The sequence below is a fragment of the Hyperolius riggenbachi genome, chromosome 1, assembly GCF_040937935.1.
Source record: "Hyperolius riggenbachi isolate aHypRig1 chromosome 1, aHypRig1.pri, whole genome shotgun sequence".
Classification (NCBI taxonomy): domain Eukaryota; kingdom Metazoa; phylum Chordata; class Amphibia; order Anura; family Hyperoliidae; genus Hyperolius; species Hyperolius riggenbachi.
This window is the reverse complement of record NC_090646.1, coordinates 240346119-240367013: the sequence shown is the minus strand read 5'-3', so window position 1 is coordinate 240367013 and position 20895 is coordinate 240346119. Positions and strand designations below refer to the sequence as shown.

Here is a 20895-nt window from a genome sequence, read left to right as displayed (position 1 = left end):
CAGTCCCCAGACCTGAATATGATTGAAAGTCTGTGGTGTAAGTTAAAGAGAGCTCTCCATGCTCAGAAGCCATCAAACCCGAATGAACTAGAGATGTTTTGTAAAGAGGAATGGTCCAAAATACCTTCAACCAGAATCCAGACTCTCATTGGAACCTACAGGAAGCATTTAGAGGCTGTAATTTCTACAAAGAGAGAATCTACTAAATACTGATTTCATTTCTTTTTTGTGGTGCCCAAGGCCTAATTTTGTGTAAACAATTATTGCACACTTTCTGTAAATCCAATAAACTTCATTTCACTTTTTAAATATCACTGTGTGTCTCCTATATGATATATTTAACTGACATTTTTTATTGCAATAACCAACGATTTATACAGGAAAATCATGACGAATAACAAGGTTGTCCAAACGTTCGCATCCCACTGTATGTGCCTTAGTTATTATTATTATTTATTTATTTTTGTATGTTTCTAATCATCTATTCTCACTTTAGCTTTGCTTTAAAGTGACACTAAAGTGAAAAAAAAGGTATGATATAATGAATTGTATGTGTAGAATGGATAATTAATAGAACATTAGTAAAAAGAAAATAAACAAGTCTCTCTCTTTTTATTTTCAGTTATATATAGCTTTTTTTTATAATCATTCTGTCATATTTACAACCCACACTCTGTATTTTAAATTATGAAAAAGAGCAGATCTAATGACCCTTTGAACTCCCCTGCAGTAAAACTTTATCTGAAGCTGTTTCTCACTGTTTCTTTAATGTATAAGTGCTTCAGAAAACAGGACTTTCACTGACCCAAGTTGGTTTGGAGACCTCAGAGCAGCTCTTTTGCATAGATAACAACTAAAGTTTCTTAACTCTCCCTGTACTGGAAACAATACGAGACTCACACCTGTGCTACTAATGTTCTGTTTCTTAGCTGTACTACACATGCAACTTGTTATCTCATAAATTTATTTTCTCTTTAGATTCCCTTTAAATAAAATGGAACAACAACCAGCACCACCTCAGGCTCCCAAAACACCAGTTTTTATTGCAAAAAAATAAATAAATTCAAAAATGAAAAAATAGTCACCTGGCAGCAAATGAAGGTGCTATTTAGGATTAGTACTGTAAAATAAAATTGATTCTCATCAATCATTTTCACTTCAGGTGCACAATCAATAGACTGTAACAGCAACCAGCTCCACCCCAGGCCTCCAGAACTCCAAGTTTATTTGCAAAAAAAAAATCTTGAGCACTTGGCAGCAAGCACAAGTCTTGGCACAGGCAGTGACAGCATCACATAATCACTTGAAATCCACATTAAGGCTTCTTTCACAGTAAGACGTTACAGGCGCACGTCAGTGCAGCCTGTAACGCACCCCACCGCACATCAATGAAAAATCAATGGGCTGTTTACAGTGCCCACGTTGCGTTACACAGTAACGCTGCACGTTCGTTTAAAGTGCAGCGTACTGTGCGGTCTAGCTGCTTAAGCTGCATTAGACTGTTTGCACATGCTCAGTATGTTTTTTTTTATATTTTAGGGGCGGAGAGGAGGCGGGGAGAGGCCGCTACGTAGCCAGGCACATGGCTACTTGACATTCACTTCACTTGGAGTGTTTACTTCTTGGAGCGGCCGTTGATTGGCTGGCGGGACCACGTGATGCGGAGAGCTCTGCGCACGTGGCCTCCGCAGCACCTCTGACAGAGCAGGCGCACCAAGAGCTGCTTGTAACACGGCTCTTGGTAGCGTCCTGCTCCAACAACACCAGGCGTTGCGTTATGTGCCCTATAACGTCCCCTAAACGCAACGTCCTGGTGGAAAAGAAGCCTTAAGTCAAACAAAGCTTCCTATTGTTAAAGAATATAAGTCCATTGCAACAGCTATCATCAGCACCTCAAACCCCCAAGAACTCCATATTTAAAGTCACCGCATTTTTTTTCCTTGCTAAAAGATGTTTTACACAGGAACACCACATGATGACGCTGAAGCCTGTTACATAACATTTCTTTCAGGCCTAGTTTTCACTGCCAAACCAATATTTTTGAATGTTGCATGTTTATCTGAGCAAGTCTAAAAAAAAAGTCAAACAGAGGGGTAGAAAAGGGAAGTTTCTATAGACTCAATTTGTGAACTAAACAAACCTGTGAGAGAATGAAAAATGTTAAATGCAAAACCCTGTGGATAGGTTGACAACAAATCACTGAATTAAAAAGGGAGATGTCACCCACTAGTGGTGAAAAAATAAACCACCACAGTATCCTTACTCAAGACAATCACTGAAACTTACATAACACGTAGTAATTGAAATCTAAAAGTAAATAGATGAAACAGTTGAAAATAAAATTAATGGTGTCCAGAGTCAGACTAAAATCAATAAATGAATGAATAAATAACTAAATAATCTTTAAGTCATTTAAGATGTCCAGCACTAGGAGTTGAAGTAATAAATGAACTAAGGTCAGAAACAAATTGAACAGAAAAAGGCACATAAAATATAATATAAATAAGTGAACTGGTATTGAAAAAACAATGAAAACAAATTCAAACATGCTTTACATATTCATTAAGCTTCTCTGGGAAGAATGTTCTTATGAGGAAAAATACAAAAAATGTATCCCTCATGACAGTATGGCTACATGCTCTTTGAGAGCAGGGATGCTCGGATGTGCCTCATCCACGAATTCGGAAATCCGCGTGGTTGAAAAAAAAAATCCGCATTCGGCCCCGCCGCAAGCGGATTTGCGGTCGCGTCCACGCAACCACGCGGATTTTTTTCCGTGAATGGCGTAATCACGCGTGGATTCACGCCCGGAGGCGGATTTTCTTTTAACGTTAATAACAAAGCCCCCATACATGCTACAGTCCCCCAAATAGCATGGATTATCGAGGTGATAAGGGGCAACATAACTTCAACATAAAAAATTCCCAAAATTTTTTTTTTTCTAGAGAAAATGGATTTTAAAGTGAAATCAACACTTTAAATGGGGCTATTAATTGGTAATAAGTGGTTTTAAAAAGGGATATACGCGTTAAGCAGTCAAAGAGGTGAAGGCGAGTTCCAATGGCACTTGGCGGCGAAGGTACCGCTGGAGGAGGATGAGTGGCTGACGGCAAAAAGGCTCCAGAGAGGTTTTTGTAATTTTTTTTTTTGTTTTTTTTTGCAGCAATTAGCAATGACATCGCAGCAGAGTTGTCAGTGGACACGGGCAGTGTGAACGCAGAGTGCAGTGGTGGTAGCGACTGAGTCAGGAGAAGGACTATGCGGGCGGTCAGTTCAGCAGCACAGAAGGACCACGGCAACATACTGGTGGTAGTAGTAGCAGCACAGCGTCATAGTGCTGGCCAAAAAATAAAATGCACCCGGTGACCCGGGCAGTGTGAACGCAGAGTGTAGTAGCGACTGAGTCAGGAGGACAAAGCGGGCGGTCAGTTCAGCAGCAGCAGCACAGTAGTAGTAGCACAGCGTCATAGTGCTGGCCAAAAAATTAAATGCACCCGGTGACCCGGGCAGTGTGAATGCAGAGTGTAGTAGCGACTGAGTCAGGAGGACAAAGCGGGCGGTCAGTTCAGCAGCAGCAGCACAGTAGTAGTAGCACAGCGTCATAGTGCTGGCCAAAAAATTAAATGCACCCGGTGACCCGGGCAGTGTGAACGCAGAGTGTAGTAGCGACTGAGTCAGGAGGACAAAGCGGGCGGTCAGTTCAGCAGCAGCAGCACAGTAGTAGTAGCACAGCGTCATAGTGCTGGCCAAAAAATTAAATGCACCCGGTGACCCGGGCAGTGTGAACGCAGAGTGTAGTAGCGACTGAGTCAGGAGGACAAAGTGGGCGGTCAGTTCAGCAGCAGCAGCACAGTAGTAGTAGCACAGCGTCATAGTGCTGGCCAAAAAATTAAATGCACCCGGTGACCCGGGCAGTGTGAACGCAGAGTGTAGTAGCGACTGAGTCAGGAGGACAAAGCGGGCGGTCAGTTCAGCAGCAGCAGCACAGTAGTAGTAGCACAGCGTCATAGTGCTGGCCAAAAAATTAAATGCACCCGGTGACCCGGGCAGTGTGAACGCAGAATGTAGTAGCGACTGAGTCAGGAGGACAAAGCGGGCGGTCAGTTCAGCAGCAGCAGCACAGTAGTAGTAGCACAGCGTCATAGTGCTGGCCAAAAAATTGAATGCACCCGGTGACCCGGGCAGTGTGAACGCAGAGTGTAGTAGCGACTGAGTCAGGAGGACAAAGCGGGCGGTCAGTTCAGCAGCAGCAGCACAGTAGTAGTAGCACAGCGTCATAGTGCTGGCCAAAAAATTAAATGCACCCGGCGACCCGGGCAGTGTGAACGCAGAGTGTAGTAGCGACTGAGTCAGGAGGACAAAGCGGGCGGTCAGTTCAGCAGCTCAGAAGGAGGACCATGGCAACTTACTGGTAGTAGTACCATAACACCAAAAAATTAACCAAGGTAGGCACTAGGCAGGTAGTAAATGTCTTTATAAAGGCAGGCATAGTTAACAACAGCACATGCAGCAGCCACTTCATGTCCCCCTGTGTCTGACAATAGGGGCCAGGAACTCACCTTCCACCCAAGCCTGGTTGATTTTCAGGAAGGTGAGTTTGTCCACAGAGGAGTGGGAGAGCCGAGAGCGCTTCTCTGTGACCACGCCACCGGCCGCACTAAAGCATCTCTCTGAGAGGACACTGAAAGGAGGGCAGGATAGGAGTTCCAGGGCGTACTGGGAAAGCTCGCTCCAGATGTCCAGTCTCTTGACCCAGTACTCCAAGGGGTCCACGGGGCTGTCGGTGACATTGAGCCCGCTGGATGACCCCATATAGTCAGACACCATGGTGGTCAGTCGTTGCTTGTGCTGGTTGGTGGTGGATGCTGTGGCGGGCACCTCTGTTCTGGGCTGCTGCACTGCATACAGGCTCTTGCTTAGGCTCTTCAGGTCTCCGGGGCGCCAGTTGCTGCTGCTGCTGGTGGTTGTTGTTGTGCTGCTAGTGGCAATGGCAGGCACCTCTTGCTGGCTTGGCAGAGCAGTTACAGTGGGGGTGGAAGGCTGGGGGAATGCTTCCAGTAGTCTGCGCACAAGGGCCTCCTTCAACTCCCTTGTGCGTTGCTCGGTGGTGGATGGCGTCATTAAGTCTCCCAGCTTCCCCTTCAGACGGGGATCAAGCATCAAGGTAATCCAGATGTCCTCCCTTGAACGCATCTGGATCACCCGGGGGTCCCTGCGAAGGCAGCGCAACATGTGCACAGCCATGGGAAACAAGTGGGCCCTGCCAGCAAGATCTTCCTCGTCCTCGCCATTGTCCCATAACGCATGCCTGTCCTCTTCCTGTGCCATGTCGTTGTCCTCCTCAAACCGCCATCCACGTACAACGCCTGCTGCACTCTGCTCCTCCTCCTCATTCAGGTTAGGGACCTCCAACTCTTCCACTACCTGCTGTGAGCCCTCCTCTGAGCTGGACTGTGCTGCCATCTGCTCCTGTTCTTCCAACTGCCTCAGGGCTTCATCCCCACGCTCAATTAAATTGTCCATTGCCTGCTCCAGTAGACAAACCAAGGGCACCCACTGGCACACAGAGGCCCGCTCCTCACTGACCATCTTGGTTGCCTCCAGGAAGGGACTCAGCACCAGGCATACTTGCTGCATCAGTGTCCACTGAGTGGCAGTAATCATGGGGACTTGCTGGTTGCTGGGGACACTTGGGTCTAGCATGTAGGCCCTAACAGCCAGCCTGTGCTGACACAGCCGCTCCAACATGGCCAGAGTCGAATTCCAGCGAACTGGCATGTCGATGATCAGCCGGTGTTGTGGCCTTCCATACTGCTGCTGTAAGGTGGACAAGAGTGCAGAGGCAGTGGCTGACAGGCGGAAAAAGCGTACCACCGCCCGGGCATCCTGCAGCAGCTCGCTCATCCCCTGGTAGGTGCGCAAGAAGCGCTGCACCACAAGATTGAGCACGTGGGCCAAGCAGGGGATGTGCTGGAGGTTTCCCTGCTGCACTGCTGCCACCAGGTTGGCCCCGTTATCGGCTGCCACATACCCCACTTCCAGGCCTCTGGGGGTCAGCCACCTCCGCTCCTGCTTCCTGAGGGCGGCCAGGACGTTGGTGGCCGTAAGCCTCTCCTTCCCCAGGGTCACCAATTTTAAAAGGGCTTGGCAGTGCCGAGGCTTGGCGCTGCTGCTGCCGAGGCAGGCTTGCTTTCCGGGTGCTGAGGGAGTGTCGTGACAGGACCCTTCTGCATCCCCCCTGATCCCGCGTGGTGGCACCACTAGCTGGGCTGATGCGCTCTTGTCCTCCCTCCCTTCCATCAGTGTCACCCAGTGGGCCGTAAAGGACAGGTAGCGACCTGTCCCAAATCTGCTACTCCACGAGTCCATGGTCACGTGGACCCGCTTGCCCACAGAGTAGTCCAGGGAACGGGCCACGTTTTCCACCGCAAACTTGTGGAGTGCTGGGATCGCGCTCCTGCTGAAATAGTGGCGACTGGGGACTTGCCACTCGGGGATGCCAAATTGGAGCAGCGTCCGCATGGCGCTCCCCTCCTGCACCAGGGAGTAGGGAAGCAGCTGTGATGCCATGGCCCGGGCCAGCAAGCCATTTAGTTTGCGGATCCGCCTGTGGCTTGGAGGCAGAGGCTTGGTCAGACCCTGAAAGGTGTCGCTCAGCAGGGTCTGACGACGCTGGGATGCAGGGGAGACAGAGGAGAGAGACGAACACTGGCTGCCAGCCTCAATGTCTGTGTCCTGAGCAGCCGAGGTGGAAGAGCGCTTGCGTGCTACTACTGCTGCTGCTGTGGGGGATTCACGACCCTGAGGGAGGGAGGATGCTGCTGCGCTGGTGGGCCTTTTGCTCTCAGGAACCCCTGCCAGCAGTGCCTGCTTCCTCTTAAAGTCTGCATACTCGCGGCAGTGGCGGCTTCTCAGGTGGCCCTGGAGGGATGAGGTACCCATCTTGCTCAGACTTTTCCCACGGCTCAATCTTTTGCTGCATAACCTGCACACCGCATACCTTTTGTCATCAGTACATTCCTCAAAGCAATCCCACACTGGTGACTTTAATTTACTGCGGTCCCCACTAGCAGAGGGTGCAGAGGAGCAATGTGTGGTAGTAGTTGCCGGGGGTTGCATGGTGGTGGTGCCGGCTGAAGCAGTGTCCTATCTACTTCCTCCACGCCCACTGCTGCCGATGCCCCTGCCCCTGCCTGACATATGGCGATATCCTTGCCTAGGCCGAGGTGACTCGTTATCCTGCTCTGACCATTCTTCCACGGACTCAGCAGGCTGCACATAGTTAGGGTCCACAACGTCGTCATCATCAGCAGCATCATCATAATCCAGCTCTTCCTCTGACTCCCCCGCCTCCTCTTCTGTCCCTACATCCCCAGACACAGACCCCTCTTCTTCATCACCAGAACTCAACAACGCTTGTGATTGTGGCCCGATCTCAATCTCTGCCACATCAGTCCCCAGTAAGTCCTGAGCTTCTTGCATCAGCAGGTTCCCAGATGCCGGACTGAGGGACAGAATGCTGTCATCCTGGGAGGGCTGCTGACCAGTGGGTGCTGGGGTGGATGTCACAACAAGCGTGGGATGTTGGCTGCTGCTGCTACTGCTTGGAGTGGTGCTCACAATAGAGGTCTGGGAGGAAGTCATGATGTCCATGAGTACGTCAGGTTCCATTTGCTCAACCACCACACGGGGACCAGAAACTTTAAAATATTTGGACAATGGCGTCCGCTGACTCGGCCCAGGCTTTGCTGCCCCCCGTTCTGCTGCATCACGACCACGTACAGCTGGGCGTCCTCTCCCTGGACGTGGAGCAGTCCCAAAAGTGGCTGAGGCAATTGAACTCCCTTTCCTCTCACCCCGCGAAACCCTGCCAGACATGTTGCTAGTAATGAATCACTGGATGCAGTGGGCACAGTACAAGGTCACTGAAGGATGCAGTGGGCACAGTACAAGGTCACTGAAGGATGCAGTGGGCACAGCAGTGGGCACTGGATATACAACTAGGTCACTGAAGGATGCAGTGGCCACAGTACAAGGTCACTGAAGGATGCAGTGGGCACAGCAGTGGGCACTGGATATACAACTAGGTCACTGAAGGATGCAGTGGGCACAGTACAAGGTCACTGAAGGATGCAGTGGGCACAGTACAAGGTCACTGAAGGATGCAGTGGGCACAGTACAAGGTCACTGAAGGATGCAGTGGGCACAGCAGTGGGCACTGGATATACAACTAGGTCACTGAAGGATGCAGTGGCCACAGTACAAGGTCACTGAAGGATGCAGTGGGCACAGCAGTGGGCACTGGATATACAACTAGGTCACTGAAGGATGCAGTGGCCACAGTACAAGGTCACTGAAGGATGCAGTGGGCACAGCAGTGGGCACTGGATATACAACTAGGTCACTGAAGGATGCAGTGGGCACAGTACAAGGTCACTGAAGGATGCAGTGGGCACAGTACAAGGTCACTGAAGGATGCAGTGGGCACAGCAGTGGCCACTGGATATACAACTAGGTCACTGAAGGATGCAGTGGCCACAGTACAAGGTCACTAAAGGATGCAGTGGGCACAGCAGTGGGCACTGGATATACAACTAGGTCACTGAAGGATGCAGTGGCCACAGTACAAGGTCACTGAAGGATGCAGTGGGCACAGCAGTGGGCACTGGATATACAACTAGGTCACTGAAGGATGCAGTGGGCACAGTACAAGGTCACTGAAGGATGCAGTGGGCACAGTACAAGGTCACTGAAGGATGCAAGGGGCACAGCAGTGGCCACTGGATATACAACTAGGTCACTGAAGGATGCAGTGGCCACAGTACAAGGTCACTGAAGGATGCAGTGGGCACAGCAGTGGGCACTGGATATACAACTAGGTCACTGAAGGATGCAGTGGGCACACAAGGATGTCACACTGTGTAATGAGATGCTCATATGCCAGCGAGCGAGCGAGCAGTGGGCACTGGGCACGGCACAAGGTCACTGACAGAATGAATGAACAGCGCTGGCAGAGAGTGGCGGCGCCGGCGGTGTGACTGGCTGCCTGCAAATAGTACAAGTGTATAACTGTCACTGGAATATACAAGTGAACACTGCAGCTGCACTAACCTGCCTGCCTGCACTCTACACACAGATAATCCCCACTCCCACTACACTGCAGCACTGAACCTGCCTGCACAGCACTACCCACAGTTAAATAATCACTAGACTCCCACACTCCCACTACACTACACTGACTACAACTAACTACAGCAATCACTCACTGACTAGCTAACTGTGTACAGTATAAGAGCAGTGTTAGCAAAAAAAACGCTTTGTTTTTAACACAATAAATGCACTTGCTCAAACAACAATGGCCTGGAGATAATCCTCTCAGCACCACAGTCTAGCAAGGACAGAGCTTTTCCATCATGGCCGCCGCTTTATATTCAGGAGGGGAGGGCATAGCTCCCCTCCTGTGATTGGTTGCTAGGGCCTGGCTGGGGCACTCTAATTGGCCTGCAATGTGTCACTTCCGCATAGTTTGACGCATTTCCGCAAACCACGACTTCAGCACCGGGTTTCACGAGCGTGAATGCGGATTTCTGTCCGCATTCACGTGAAGCCGAAGTAGATTTTCGTGGTTGAAAATCTATTCACGGCTTAGCGTGTCCGAGGCGGAATGCGTCAAAATGGTCGTGAATCCACGCGTAAGCGTGATCACGACCTGGCGGTGAGCACCACTGTTTGAGAGTAAAATACAAATGTACAACAGTTTGAGGGAAAAATCTTGTGTTTTTATAGAATGTCGTAAAACACTAAATAACCTTTGGCAATTTTGAGGGGTCATCAAACAAGCATGCTGTTGGTTAAAACAATGTTATTTCAAAATAGAGATAGAATCTACACATCATTCAAGGAATTGACTGGCGACCCCAAACACAGGATGAACTGGAAAGAACCCACTTGGTACATGATCTTCAGTCACTGACATACCATATTTGAAACCCATTTTTTGTAAGCTGGAAATCTTCTAAAGCCTTATTGATTTACAGTGGGTTGCAAAAGTATTCGGCCCCCTTGAAGTTTTCCACATTTTGTCACATTACTGCCACAAACATTAATCAATTTTATTGGAATTCCACATGAAAGACCAATACAAAGTGGTGTACACGTGAGAAGTGGAACGAAAGTCATAAATTATTCCAAACATTTTTTTTACAAATAAATAACTGCAAAGTGGGGTGTGCATAATTATTCAGCCCCCTGAGTCAATACTTTGTAGAACCACCTTTTGCTGCAATTACAGCTACCAGTCTTTTAGGGTATGTCTCTACCAGCTTTGCACATCTAGAGGCTGAAATCCTTGCCCAGTCTGCTTTGCAAAACAGCTCCAGCTCAGTCAGATTAAATGGACAGTGTTTGTGAACAGCAGTTTTTCAGATCTTACCAAATATTTTTGATTGGATTTAGATCTGGACTTTGACTGGGCCATTCTAACACATGGATATGTTTTGTTTTAAACCATTCCATTGTTGCCCTGGCTTTATGTTTAGGGTCGTTGTCCTGCTGGAAGGTGAACCTCCCCCCCAGTCTCAAGTCTTTTGCAGACTCCAAGAGGTTTTCTTCCAAGATCGCCCTGTATTTGGCTCCATCCATCTTCCCATCAACTCTGACCAGCTTTCCTGTCCCTGCTGAAGAGAAGCACCCCCAGAGCATGATGCTGCCACCACCATATTTGACAGTGGGGATGGTGTGTTCAGAGTGATGTGCAGTGTTGGTTTTCCGCCACACATATCGTTTTGCATTTTGGCCAAAAAGTTCTATTTTGGTCTCATCTGACCAGAGCACATTCTTCCACATGTTTGCTGTGTCCTCCACATGGCTTGTGGCAAACTGCAACTTCTTATGCTTTTCTGTTAACAATGGCTTTCTTCTTGCCACTCTTTCATAAAGGCCAACTTTGTGCAGTGCATGACTAATAGTTATCCTATGGACAGATTGCCCCACCTGATCTGTAGATCTCTGCAGCTCGTCCAGAGTCACCATGGACCTCTTGACTGCATTTCTGATTAGCGCTCTTCTTGTTCGGCCTGTGAGTTTAGGTGGACGGCCTTGTCTTGGTAGGTTTACAGTTGTGCCATACTCCTTCCATTTCTGAATGATCGCTTGAACAGTGCTCCGTGGGATGTTCAAGGCTTTGGAAACCCTTTTGTAGCCTAAGCCTGCTTTACATTTCTCAATAACTTTATCCCTGACCTGTCTGGTGTGTTCTTTGGACTTCATGGTGTTGTTGCTCCCAATATTCTCTTAGACAACCTCTGAGGCTGTCACAAAGCAGCTGTATTTGTACTGACATTAGATTACACACAGGTGCACTTTATTTAGTCATTAGCACTCATCAGGCAATGTCTATGGGCAACTGACTGCACTCAGACCAAAGGGGGCTGAATAATTACGCACACCCCACTTTGCAGTTATTTATTTGTAAAAAATGTTTGGAATTATGTATGATTTTCGTTCCACTTCTCACGTGTACACCACTTTGTATTGGTCTTCCACGTTGAATTCCAATAAAATTGATTCATGTTTGTGGCAGTAATGTGACAAAATGTGGAAAACTTCAAGGGGGCCAAATACTTTTGCAAGCCACTGTACATAAGGAAAAGCATTCATACTAATGCAGTAGCTGTACATCAAAGAGAAGATTCCTCTGAGGTGTAAGGGTCATGACTGAATGCTCATTTTCAAATGAATTGACCTACTGTGCAGAATGTTATTACTGTGCAGAAATATGCTGTAAAAGTATGAAGGATGGACAGTCTAACAAATGGGGCTAGAAGGTTCAAGATGAAAGTATAGAAAATAAGCTTACGATACGAAGTTAAATAGGGACAAAATGGCATTTGAGGCTCCCAAACCACGTACATTTAAAATATGTGCTGGGAATAGCCACAAGTAGAATATTAGTAAATTACTGATATTCTACTAGGGATCAGTGTAGTATTCCGATAGTAGAATATTGGAAATTTTTACTTATATTTAACTATAGCCTGACCTAACCTTATCCTCACACAGAGCCCTCAATCTACTGATGCATAAACCTAACTACCCCCCTCTAATCCCTAAACCTAACACGTTCCCCTTCGATGCCTAAACCTTACAACCCCCCACTGATGCCTAAACCTAACAACTGATGCCTTACCCTAAGACCCCCACGATGATGCCTAACCCTAAGTCCCTCCTTCACCAATTCCTAAGTTGCCTGCTATGCAAACTGCGGATACAAATAATGGGTGCATTCACAAAGCTGCAGTTTGCATAGCGGGTGGCCCACGTGCCTGCTATTTTATCAGGAGCCTCCGCTGACCAAATTATCTAACATTAATAGCTGCTAATCGCGGCACGCAGATTGACTACTTCCCCTCCAGCCATCATTCTTAATGATCCCAACCTTAAAGTCATGAAGTGAACTGATCCTCAAGTTGCAAGTTCTTAAAAAAAAAGCCATGGAAAACAAAAATCTGAATATAGAGGACTTATTCTATAGGGGACTTAATTCCTTCTGGGCAAAACTGATATCAAATTCTATTAACACATTCCACAAGAAGTCTAGTACTCCATCTCATCATTCTATTCCCAAATTTCCAATAAACCTGATATTCCATCATTCAATCCACTTTCTAGCTCTGCTTCAGCCATGGCCGTTTCTACGGCCGTGCGGGGCGTGCCGCCGTCCGGGGCGCTGCTGGGAGGGGGGCGCTGTGATGGAGGGGGAGCTGCAGCCGCGGGGAGGGCAGCCCGACCTCTCCCTCCCTTCCTCTCCCCGGGCCGCCCTCCGTGCGATCCCCCCTCGGAGTGCAGAGTAATGCAGCAGGGAAGCGCTGATACACACACACGCTGCTAAACAGGAAGCTGCGTGTGTGTGTGTGTATCAGCGTGTAGGCAGAGAGTAGACTGGCGGCGAGAGAGCAGCGCTTGGAGCCAGCGAGGTGAGTAGTTTTGCATAGCGCTTCCCTGCTGCATTACTCTGCACTCCGAGGGGGGATCGCACGGAGGGCGGCCCGGGAAGAGGAAGGGAGGGAGAGGTCGGGCTGCCCTCCCCGCGGCTTCCCCCTCTATCATGGGGGGCACCTACCTAACCTATACTGGGGCAGCTACCTATCTAACCTATCCTGGGAGGCACCTACCTATCTAACCTAAACTGGGTGGCAGCTACCTATCTAACCTACCCTGGGGGGCACCTACCTAATCTAACCTATACTGGGGGAACCTTCCTAATCTAACCTATACTGAGGGCACCTACCTATCTAACCTAAACTGGGTGGCAGCTACCTATCTAACCTATACTGGGGGAACCTACCTAATCTAACCTATACTGGGGGCACCTACCTATCTAACCTATACTGGGTGGCAGCTACCTATCTAACCTATACTGGGGGCACCTACCTAATCTATATATGTATATATATATATATATATATATATATATATATATATATATTTATGCATTGTCGCATTTACGAATGCTTCAAACGATCTTGTGCCCCTGTCAACGCTCATTAGAGCAATGATTGGTGAATGGGAACATGTATTCCCAAAGCCAATCAAAGTGTCTGATGAATGAATGATCATCATTTATTGAAATGAAAGTAAACATATACACGCTCACTTCATAAAGTGTGTGGGGACATCTAGTGGATACAAATAATATTACGTTAAAATACATTTAAAATTACATATCCTATTCCCATTAAGCAAAATGTTGATTAATTTAGGTACTGACCATGACATCAGTGTTTCCAATGCATTCAAAAGAATATTGAACTCCACCACCGGTCATCTGCAATATCACCTCATGGATGGGTTTTTCATGGTCCTTTGGGTTGATACAATCAGTGGCCCCCAACTCTTTGGCTATAGCAAATTTATCTTTGTTTACATCAACTGCTATAATTTGAGCTGCTCCAGAAACTTTACAGCCCAGGATCACAGACAGGCCTATGGCCCCTAAACCAAATACAGCACATGTGGACCCAGGTGTGACCTGCAACAGAAAATTAAGAGTTGATATAGTCATGGACAGTAGATCAGATATGTAATTTCATCACTTTCAAGTATAATATTACTTTCAAGTATAATATTGTAATATTTTCATAGTTCTTACTAAAGTAGCCAAAGTGCACATTAGCCTACCTACAATGCTGCATGAATGTCTAGGAAGCCACACTGGCCATGTTTTGTAGGAAATGTGGCTACAGTAGGTACGGATGCACATGTGGCAACCTCGTTTTAGATGCTGAAGATAGTTCTTTACTCAGAAGAATTTCCCACCTGAAAAAATCTTTTATTTTCCACAATGCAACAAGGCTCACAGACTGGAAACTTTCAGGACCTAGATCCTGACATCACACTGGGAGGGGTTTCACCACAATATCAGCCATACAGATCCCCTGATGATCTATTTGAGAAAAGGTAAAGATTTCCTGTAGGAAAGGAGGTATCAGCTACAGATTGGGATGAAGTTCAATACATGGTAACAGTTCCTCTTTAAGTGAATTTACCACTTAAGGACCACGGTCTTAACTCACCTAGTGACCAGGCTATTTTTCACAATTAAGGCCACTGCAGCTTTAAAGAAAATCTGTAACAAAAAAACTCCCCTAGGGGGTACTTACCTCAGGTGGGGGAAGCCTCCGGATCCTATTGAGGCTTCCCTCGTCCTCAGTGGCAGCGAAAATCCTCCCGGAGCGGCGGCGATGTAAATATTTACCTTTTGACACCAGCGTAGGCACAGTATCCTCTCCTTCCCCCGAAGATAGGCGGAAATAGCTGATCTCCGTCGGGCCGCTCTACTGCGCAGGTGCAAGTCTCCTGCGCCTGCGCAGTAGAGCGGACCCGACGAAGATCGGCTATTTCCGCCTATCTCCGTCAGAAAAGCCGCAACAGCGCCCCCGCTGGAGCCTGGAAAGGTAAATATTGAACAGGCAGTCGGGTCTGTCGGCCACTGTTCGGAGGGCTGCAGCGAGACCCCGTGGGACAGAGGAGGACGAGGAAGCCTCATTAGGATCCGGAGGCTTCCCCCTCCCGAGGGGAGTACCCCCAGGGGACGTTTTTATTGTTACAGTGTCTCTTTAAGGGCTCAGTGCAGGGCCACACAACTCAACACACAAGTGATCCCCCCCCCCTTTCTGCCCACCAACAGAGATTTCTGTTGGTGGGCCATGATCGCTCCCAGAATGTTTATTAATTTTTTTTTATTTTTTTTTTGTAAATATGCATTTCTTTTTTTTTATAATAAATTTCCTCTTTTTTTTCTTTTTGTTCCAGTCCCTCCCTCCCCCTGCCAGGCTTCAGCCTATGACAGCGGATCACTTCACTGTCGCCTAGGGGGACAGCCGTGTCACACGGCTGTCCCCAGCGCAGCGCTTCCATAGATCACAGTGCTGTACCAAGTAAATAGAGGGTGGTTTCGCCATCTAACAGTCTCCTAGCAGCAATCACATAAGACTTGAAGACTGATGGCGGAGCTCCGTCATTCAAGCCGAGATGCACGCACAGCGGCACACGCGATTTCCTGCAAAAAACTCCCCCAGGACTGCACGCTGATCGGTGTTAGGCGGTCCTGGGGCTGCCGCAGCATCCACTCCAATTGGTATGGAGCGGTCTTTAAGTAGTTAAGGTGCCCATTAACGGTACAATTTTTTCACCAAATGCGATCTTTCGATGCGATTTTTACAATCAAATTGTACAGAAAATTCACCATTTATGAATGCAATTTCTAGTGAACGAATCTTTAATCGATTGTTTTATAGGATAAAATCGATCTGAAAGTTGGAAAATATGAACGCATTTGAAGAAAGTATCATTCAGTAAATGTGAACGTTTCATAATTGCCTCCAGATTACATACGATCATTCAAATCGCATCAAAAGATCGCATTTAGTGAAAAATTGTACCGTTAATGGGCACCTTTAGAATGATCTCCTATAATGCATTATTAACATCTCACTGACCATCTCTGTTCAACAAAGGATTATTAGGAAGTAGCTTAGCATTGCATTTTTCTCCCAAATAACTGCATATGTGGCCTGCTCCTTACATCACGGCCTGCCTACCTACCTCTCATTAGTGCAGAAAAAGGAACAAAAGTACTAGAACAGCCTGGCAAATCATGCTTGTTTTTAATGTGGTGTGTAATGATAATATGAGCATGCATGCAAAACAAGAGGGGGGATGGGCACTCTTACAAAGCAAGAGGCACTAGAGGAGCTCAAAATCATTATTGTTGTTGTTGTTATTATTGTTATATTTGGGATGTGGGGGAACCCAGAGTGTTCAGAGGAAACCCACGCAGACGGAGTCAGGGAGAACATCTAAACTCTGTGCAGATCAAATCAAAGCAGGAATCAAAAAGCAGAATGAGAGTTCCTAAATGCTCAAACCCCCTTAACCATACTAGTCAGTGCAGGATCTGGTAAGCCAGGCCAATCCACAAGTACAAGCAAGGAAAGATCTGCAGGCCAGACAAGGACTGTGAAAAAAGCTGTTTTTCTTTACTGGAAACTCCACATGACGAGGTACAATAAAACCACAGGATCAACTAACGTGTATCGGGCCTACAATCTGCCCTTAGTTATAGTTCGCTATGACTAAGGGCAGATTGTAGGCCCGATATGCGTCAGTTGATCCTGTGGTTTTATTGTACCTTGTCATGTGGAGTTTCCAATAAAAAAAACGTTTTTTTCACCGACCTTTTCTGGCCTGCAGATCCTTCCTTGCTTGTACAAAGCAGGGACCCACCATGCCGTCTGTCCATCCTTATTAAAGGAAAAAAAAATGGAGCTGTTCATTACAACTTCAAACAGGTTATTGAATGTGGAATTTACCTACACAAATTCAAAATATTGCATTATTTAATGTTACTGCACTTTAAATACGTATTTGCACCCCGCTCATGGCTATAAACCGATACCCTGATTCATATCTCTGGACAAAATAAACTTACTTGAGCCACGTTGACAGCAGAGCCATACCCTGTGGAAAATCCACAGGCAAGCAGGCAGGCTTTATCCAGCGGTGCATCATCATGGATCTTAGCCACAGAATATTCCCCCACCACAGTATACTCTGTGAAGGCGCTAGTATTGAGGAAATGATGAATCTGTTGGCCCATGCAAGAAAATCTGCTGGTTTGGTCAGCCATTAGACAAATGTGTTTTCCTACGCTGAAAATATAGCATAACATTGATGATTGTATTGTTCTGCATAATGAAAAAAAATTCTATAATAATAATTTCCAAGCCTGACGCTGTGTGTCTGTATGTCCTTCCATCCCGCACACGCCCATTTCTGCCCTACCCCGCTCTGATTGGCTGTGGCCCTGTGTTTGTGTGCACACGTCTTCTTCTGCCCCGCCCCACTGTGATTGTGCTTGCCTGGTGCTGATTGCGTGGTACATGCGTGTGAGCTGGACGCAATGTGTAAGCTGGCCGCAACGTTCAGAGAAATGGCATGTGCAGTCCTGCCCTGCGCAGCATAGCGCCAGCCACCAGCTGAAAATAATCAGTATTTTTATTCCTATGACAAAATAGTAACCATTAAAGTAGGTGTCCTTTTAATGAAATTAAATGTAACTAATTTATTCTAAATCTCAGGAGCTATTTTAAACCTTTGTAATGTCATGATTATTGCGCACAGTGGGCTTGATTCACTAAACCGTGATAACTCAAATCCCGGCCGCGCTAGCGTTTTCACGCAATTTCGCGTTTTGCTCACGTTTTTGTGGTTTTGCACGCAATCGCAAACGTTTGTGCACAATCGTGAATTTGCGCGCACGATTGCGTGTGAAAATTCACAATTGCGTGTGAAAACGCATACAAAACGTGAAATTGTGTGCGAAAACATAAGCGTGGTCGTGATATGAGTTATCACGCTGTAATAGTGGCTGAAGCCCAATTTGTTTATATTTCAAAATCACAATTATAGCTGGCAGGATCATGTAAAGATTAATCTTCCATATACATTACGTGGTTATAAAGCAGCATCACTTGAAATTAGCTAGTAATTACTGAAGCTGTTGCCTGGATCATTTTAGGACATAACAATGACTGGTGAAAGGCTAGAAAATGCACAATATTAGATTGTGCAATTGAGTATAGACATGCATGCTTATGGGCGCTTGCTTTTTAAAAATAATGTACAGTTTTTCAGCCATCATATAATGACTGTTTAACGGACACCTGAAGTGAGATGCATATGGAGGCTGCCATATTTATTTCCTTTTAAAGGGAAGGTTCAGACACACAAAAAAAAAAATGGAAATCCACTTACCTGGGGCTTCCTCCAGCCCGTGGCAGGCAGGAGGTGCCTTCGGCGCCGCTCCGCAGGCTCCCGGTGGTCTCCGGTGGCCGATCCGACCTGGCCAGGCCGGCGGCCAGGTCGGGCTTCTTCTGCGCTCCATTATGCGTGTCACGCCGGCGCGCTGACGTCATCGGACGTCCTCTGGGCTGTACTGCGCAGGCTCAGTAGTTCTGAGCCTGCGCAGTACAGCCCGGAGGACGTCCGATGACATCAGCGCGCCGGCGTGACACGCATAATGGAGTGCAGAAGACGTCCGACCTGGCCGCCGGCCTGGCCAGGTCGAGTCGGCCACCGGAGACCACCGGGAGCCTGCGGAGCTGCGCCAAGGGCAACTCCTGCCTGCCACGGGCTAGAGGAAGCCCCAGGTAAGTGGATTTCGATTTTTCTTTTTTTTTTTAGTGTCCCTGAACCTTCCCTTTAAGCAATACCAGTTGCCTGGCTATCCTGATGATCCTCTGCCTCTAATACTTTTAGCCATAGACCCTGAACAAGCATATGCAGATCAGGTGTTTCTGACATTATTGTCAGATCTGACAAAATTAGCTGCATGCTTGTTTCTGGTGTGACTCTGGCTCTACTGAAGCCAAATAGACCAGCAGAGCTGCCAGTGCCAGGCAATTGGTATTGTTTAAAAGGAAATAAATATAGCAGCCTCCATATATGTCTCACTTCAGGTTTCCTTTAAATCTACTAATGTTTAGATGTGGGATATTGCAAAATGTTATTTAATTGTGAAAACTTCTACAATTTTGTGTGTTGTGTTAGGTTCATTTCAATATATTCCCCTCCTCTTACCTGCTGATCTTACCAGTAACCTATACATGTATGTGGATGCCTGGCACATTCATCCACTGCAGTCCTTTCATGCAAGCATCTGGGGTATACCTTAATCTATGTTTTGTGCGCTCACTTATACAATATAAACAATAATTCGCATATAAAAAACCCCAAAAAAAGCATTCAATGTTATAAAGTCCTTTTGGAGTCCAAAGACTAAATTACGTGTCCATGGATCGCTGCACCAATCATCAAGCATCAGATGTGTATAACAGTGTTCCTTTAAGATGCTGCGCTCACATGTACTTGAAATCTTCTTAAAGTTGTGTCACTCAAACGAAAGAGAAAAATAAACCATAGCGTAATACTGTATTATAACAGTGCCGCATCCCTCACACCCAGTGCCAGGAATTGATAGTGAAATCTACCCAGGTATCCACCATCCACCAGGTCACACAGGTCCTCACCATATGCTGTAGCTGCCAGCCACAGACAGCAAAAATAGCACCTCCACAACTCTCCAGACCATGTGCGTTCCCTCAAACTTAGCACCACCACCAGCATACGTGGCCTCTCACCTTCTATTTTGCTGCCCAGATTATAAGACAGCAACTGCACTTAAGCGCCCAGCAGGTCTTTCTCAGCCAGCCTCAAATGGATAACTCCGTAGGAACAGAAGCTTCACATCAGCCTAATAACTGAAAAGCTCCACATAGTGTAAAACCATTCGCTTTAATAAAATAAATAAAAGTAGTGCACTCACAAGTTTCCAATAAAATCAAGCATGTCAATACAATCCTCCACGCCAGCTCTGTCCGCCCGTAGCTCCGCCCTACGCGTTTCGTGCATGCGCACTCATCAGGGGCTTGAGGCGTCTGACCAGCCAGCGTCTTAAAATACTATTATTTCCGTCTCATTATCCAATCCCCAAATTTCCCTCACCCAAAATGGCCACTGGAGTACTTCTGCCCTCCTCCAGCCGCCTCATCTGCCTATTATTATTATTATTATTATTTTTTATTTATATAGCGCCAACATCTTCCGTAGCGCTGTACATAGTACAAACAAATAATGGGGAACAAATATACATAAGAAATACAAGACACTGTACAGTCATGACATTGAATAGAGTAAATACAGATACATACATAGTTGATATGTAGTTGGTACATATACATATGTTAAAATTACAGCAGTATGAGAAACACTAGGAGGAGGTCCCTGCCCTTGCGAGCTTACAATCTAGAGGGTAGTGGGTAGGAAACAAAGGGGAAGGAAACACAAGGATTAGTGGGTGAGCCAGTGTGCCTATGAGATATTGCCATGTCAGCAAGGGTCACCCCCCGTCATTCCAGTCCGCCTGCTGCATTCCCATTGGAAGACCAGCCGCGAATACTCACGCCCAGGGTGCCGCCCCCAAACATCATCTCATGGCTAGTAATATCACAATGCCGGTATTCCAGTATGTGATTGGCTCAACAAGATTTCCGCATAGATACGGTAACCCAATACGGATTTCTTACGTGATTCAGACCCCTTCTACAATACGGTCCACTCCTCAAACCCCCCATCCGATCAGTGCAGGCTTATCACATCCTTTCTCCCCATCACATAACATAATATCAGTTTCTCATATTCCCCCAAGAGCATCATTACATCTCATTATGGATTGCAATTTTGTGTTCCAGGCCACTAATACATATAATGTTCCCTGCATAATTTTTATCCAATCCGCAATAACATTTAACATTTCTTGTATACCTACACATTATT

At 46.8% G+C, this 20895-nt stretch overlaps 1 protein-coding gene across 1 annotated transcript in view; it reads right to left on the bottom strand.

The window, feature by feature from the left end:
* Nucleotides 1-20895, bottom strand: part of LOC137547350 (alcohol dehydrogenase 1-like) — a 97285-nt gene that overhangs the window by 35672 nt on the left and 40718 nt on the right. Inside the window, exons 5-6 of the mRNA XM_068270863.1 lie at nucleotides 16991-17210; nucleotides 13769-14029 (exon numbers count right to left, since the gene is read on the bottom strand). Of these exons, the coding sequence (XP_068126964.1) occupies nucleotides 13769-14029; nucleotides 16991-17210 (481 nt within the window). The remainder of the gene's footprint in view (nucleotides 1-13768; nucleotides 14030-16990; nucleotides 17211-20895) is intronic.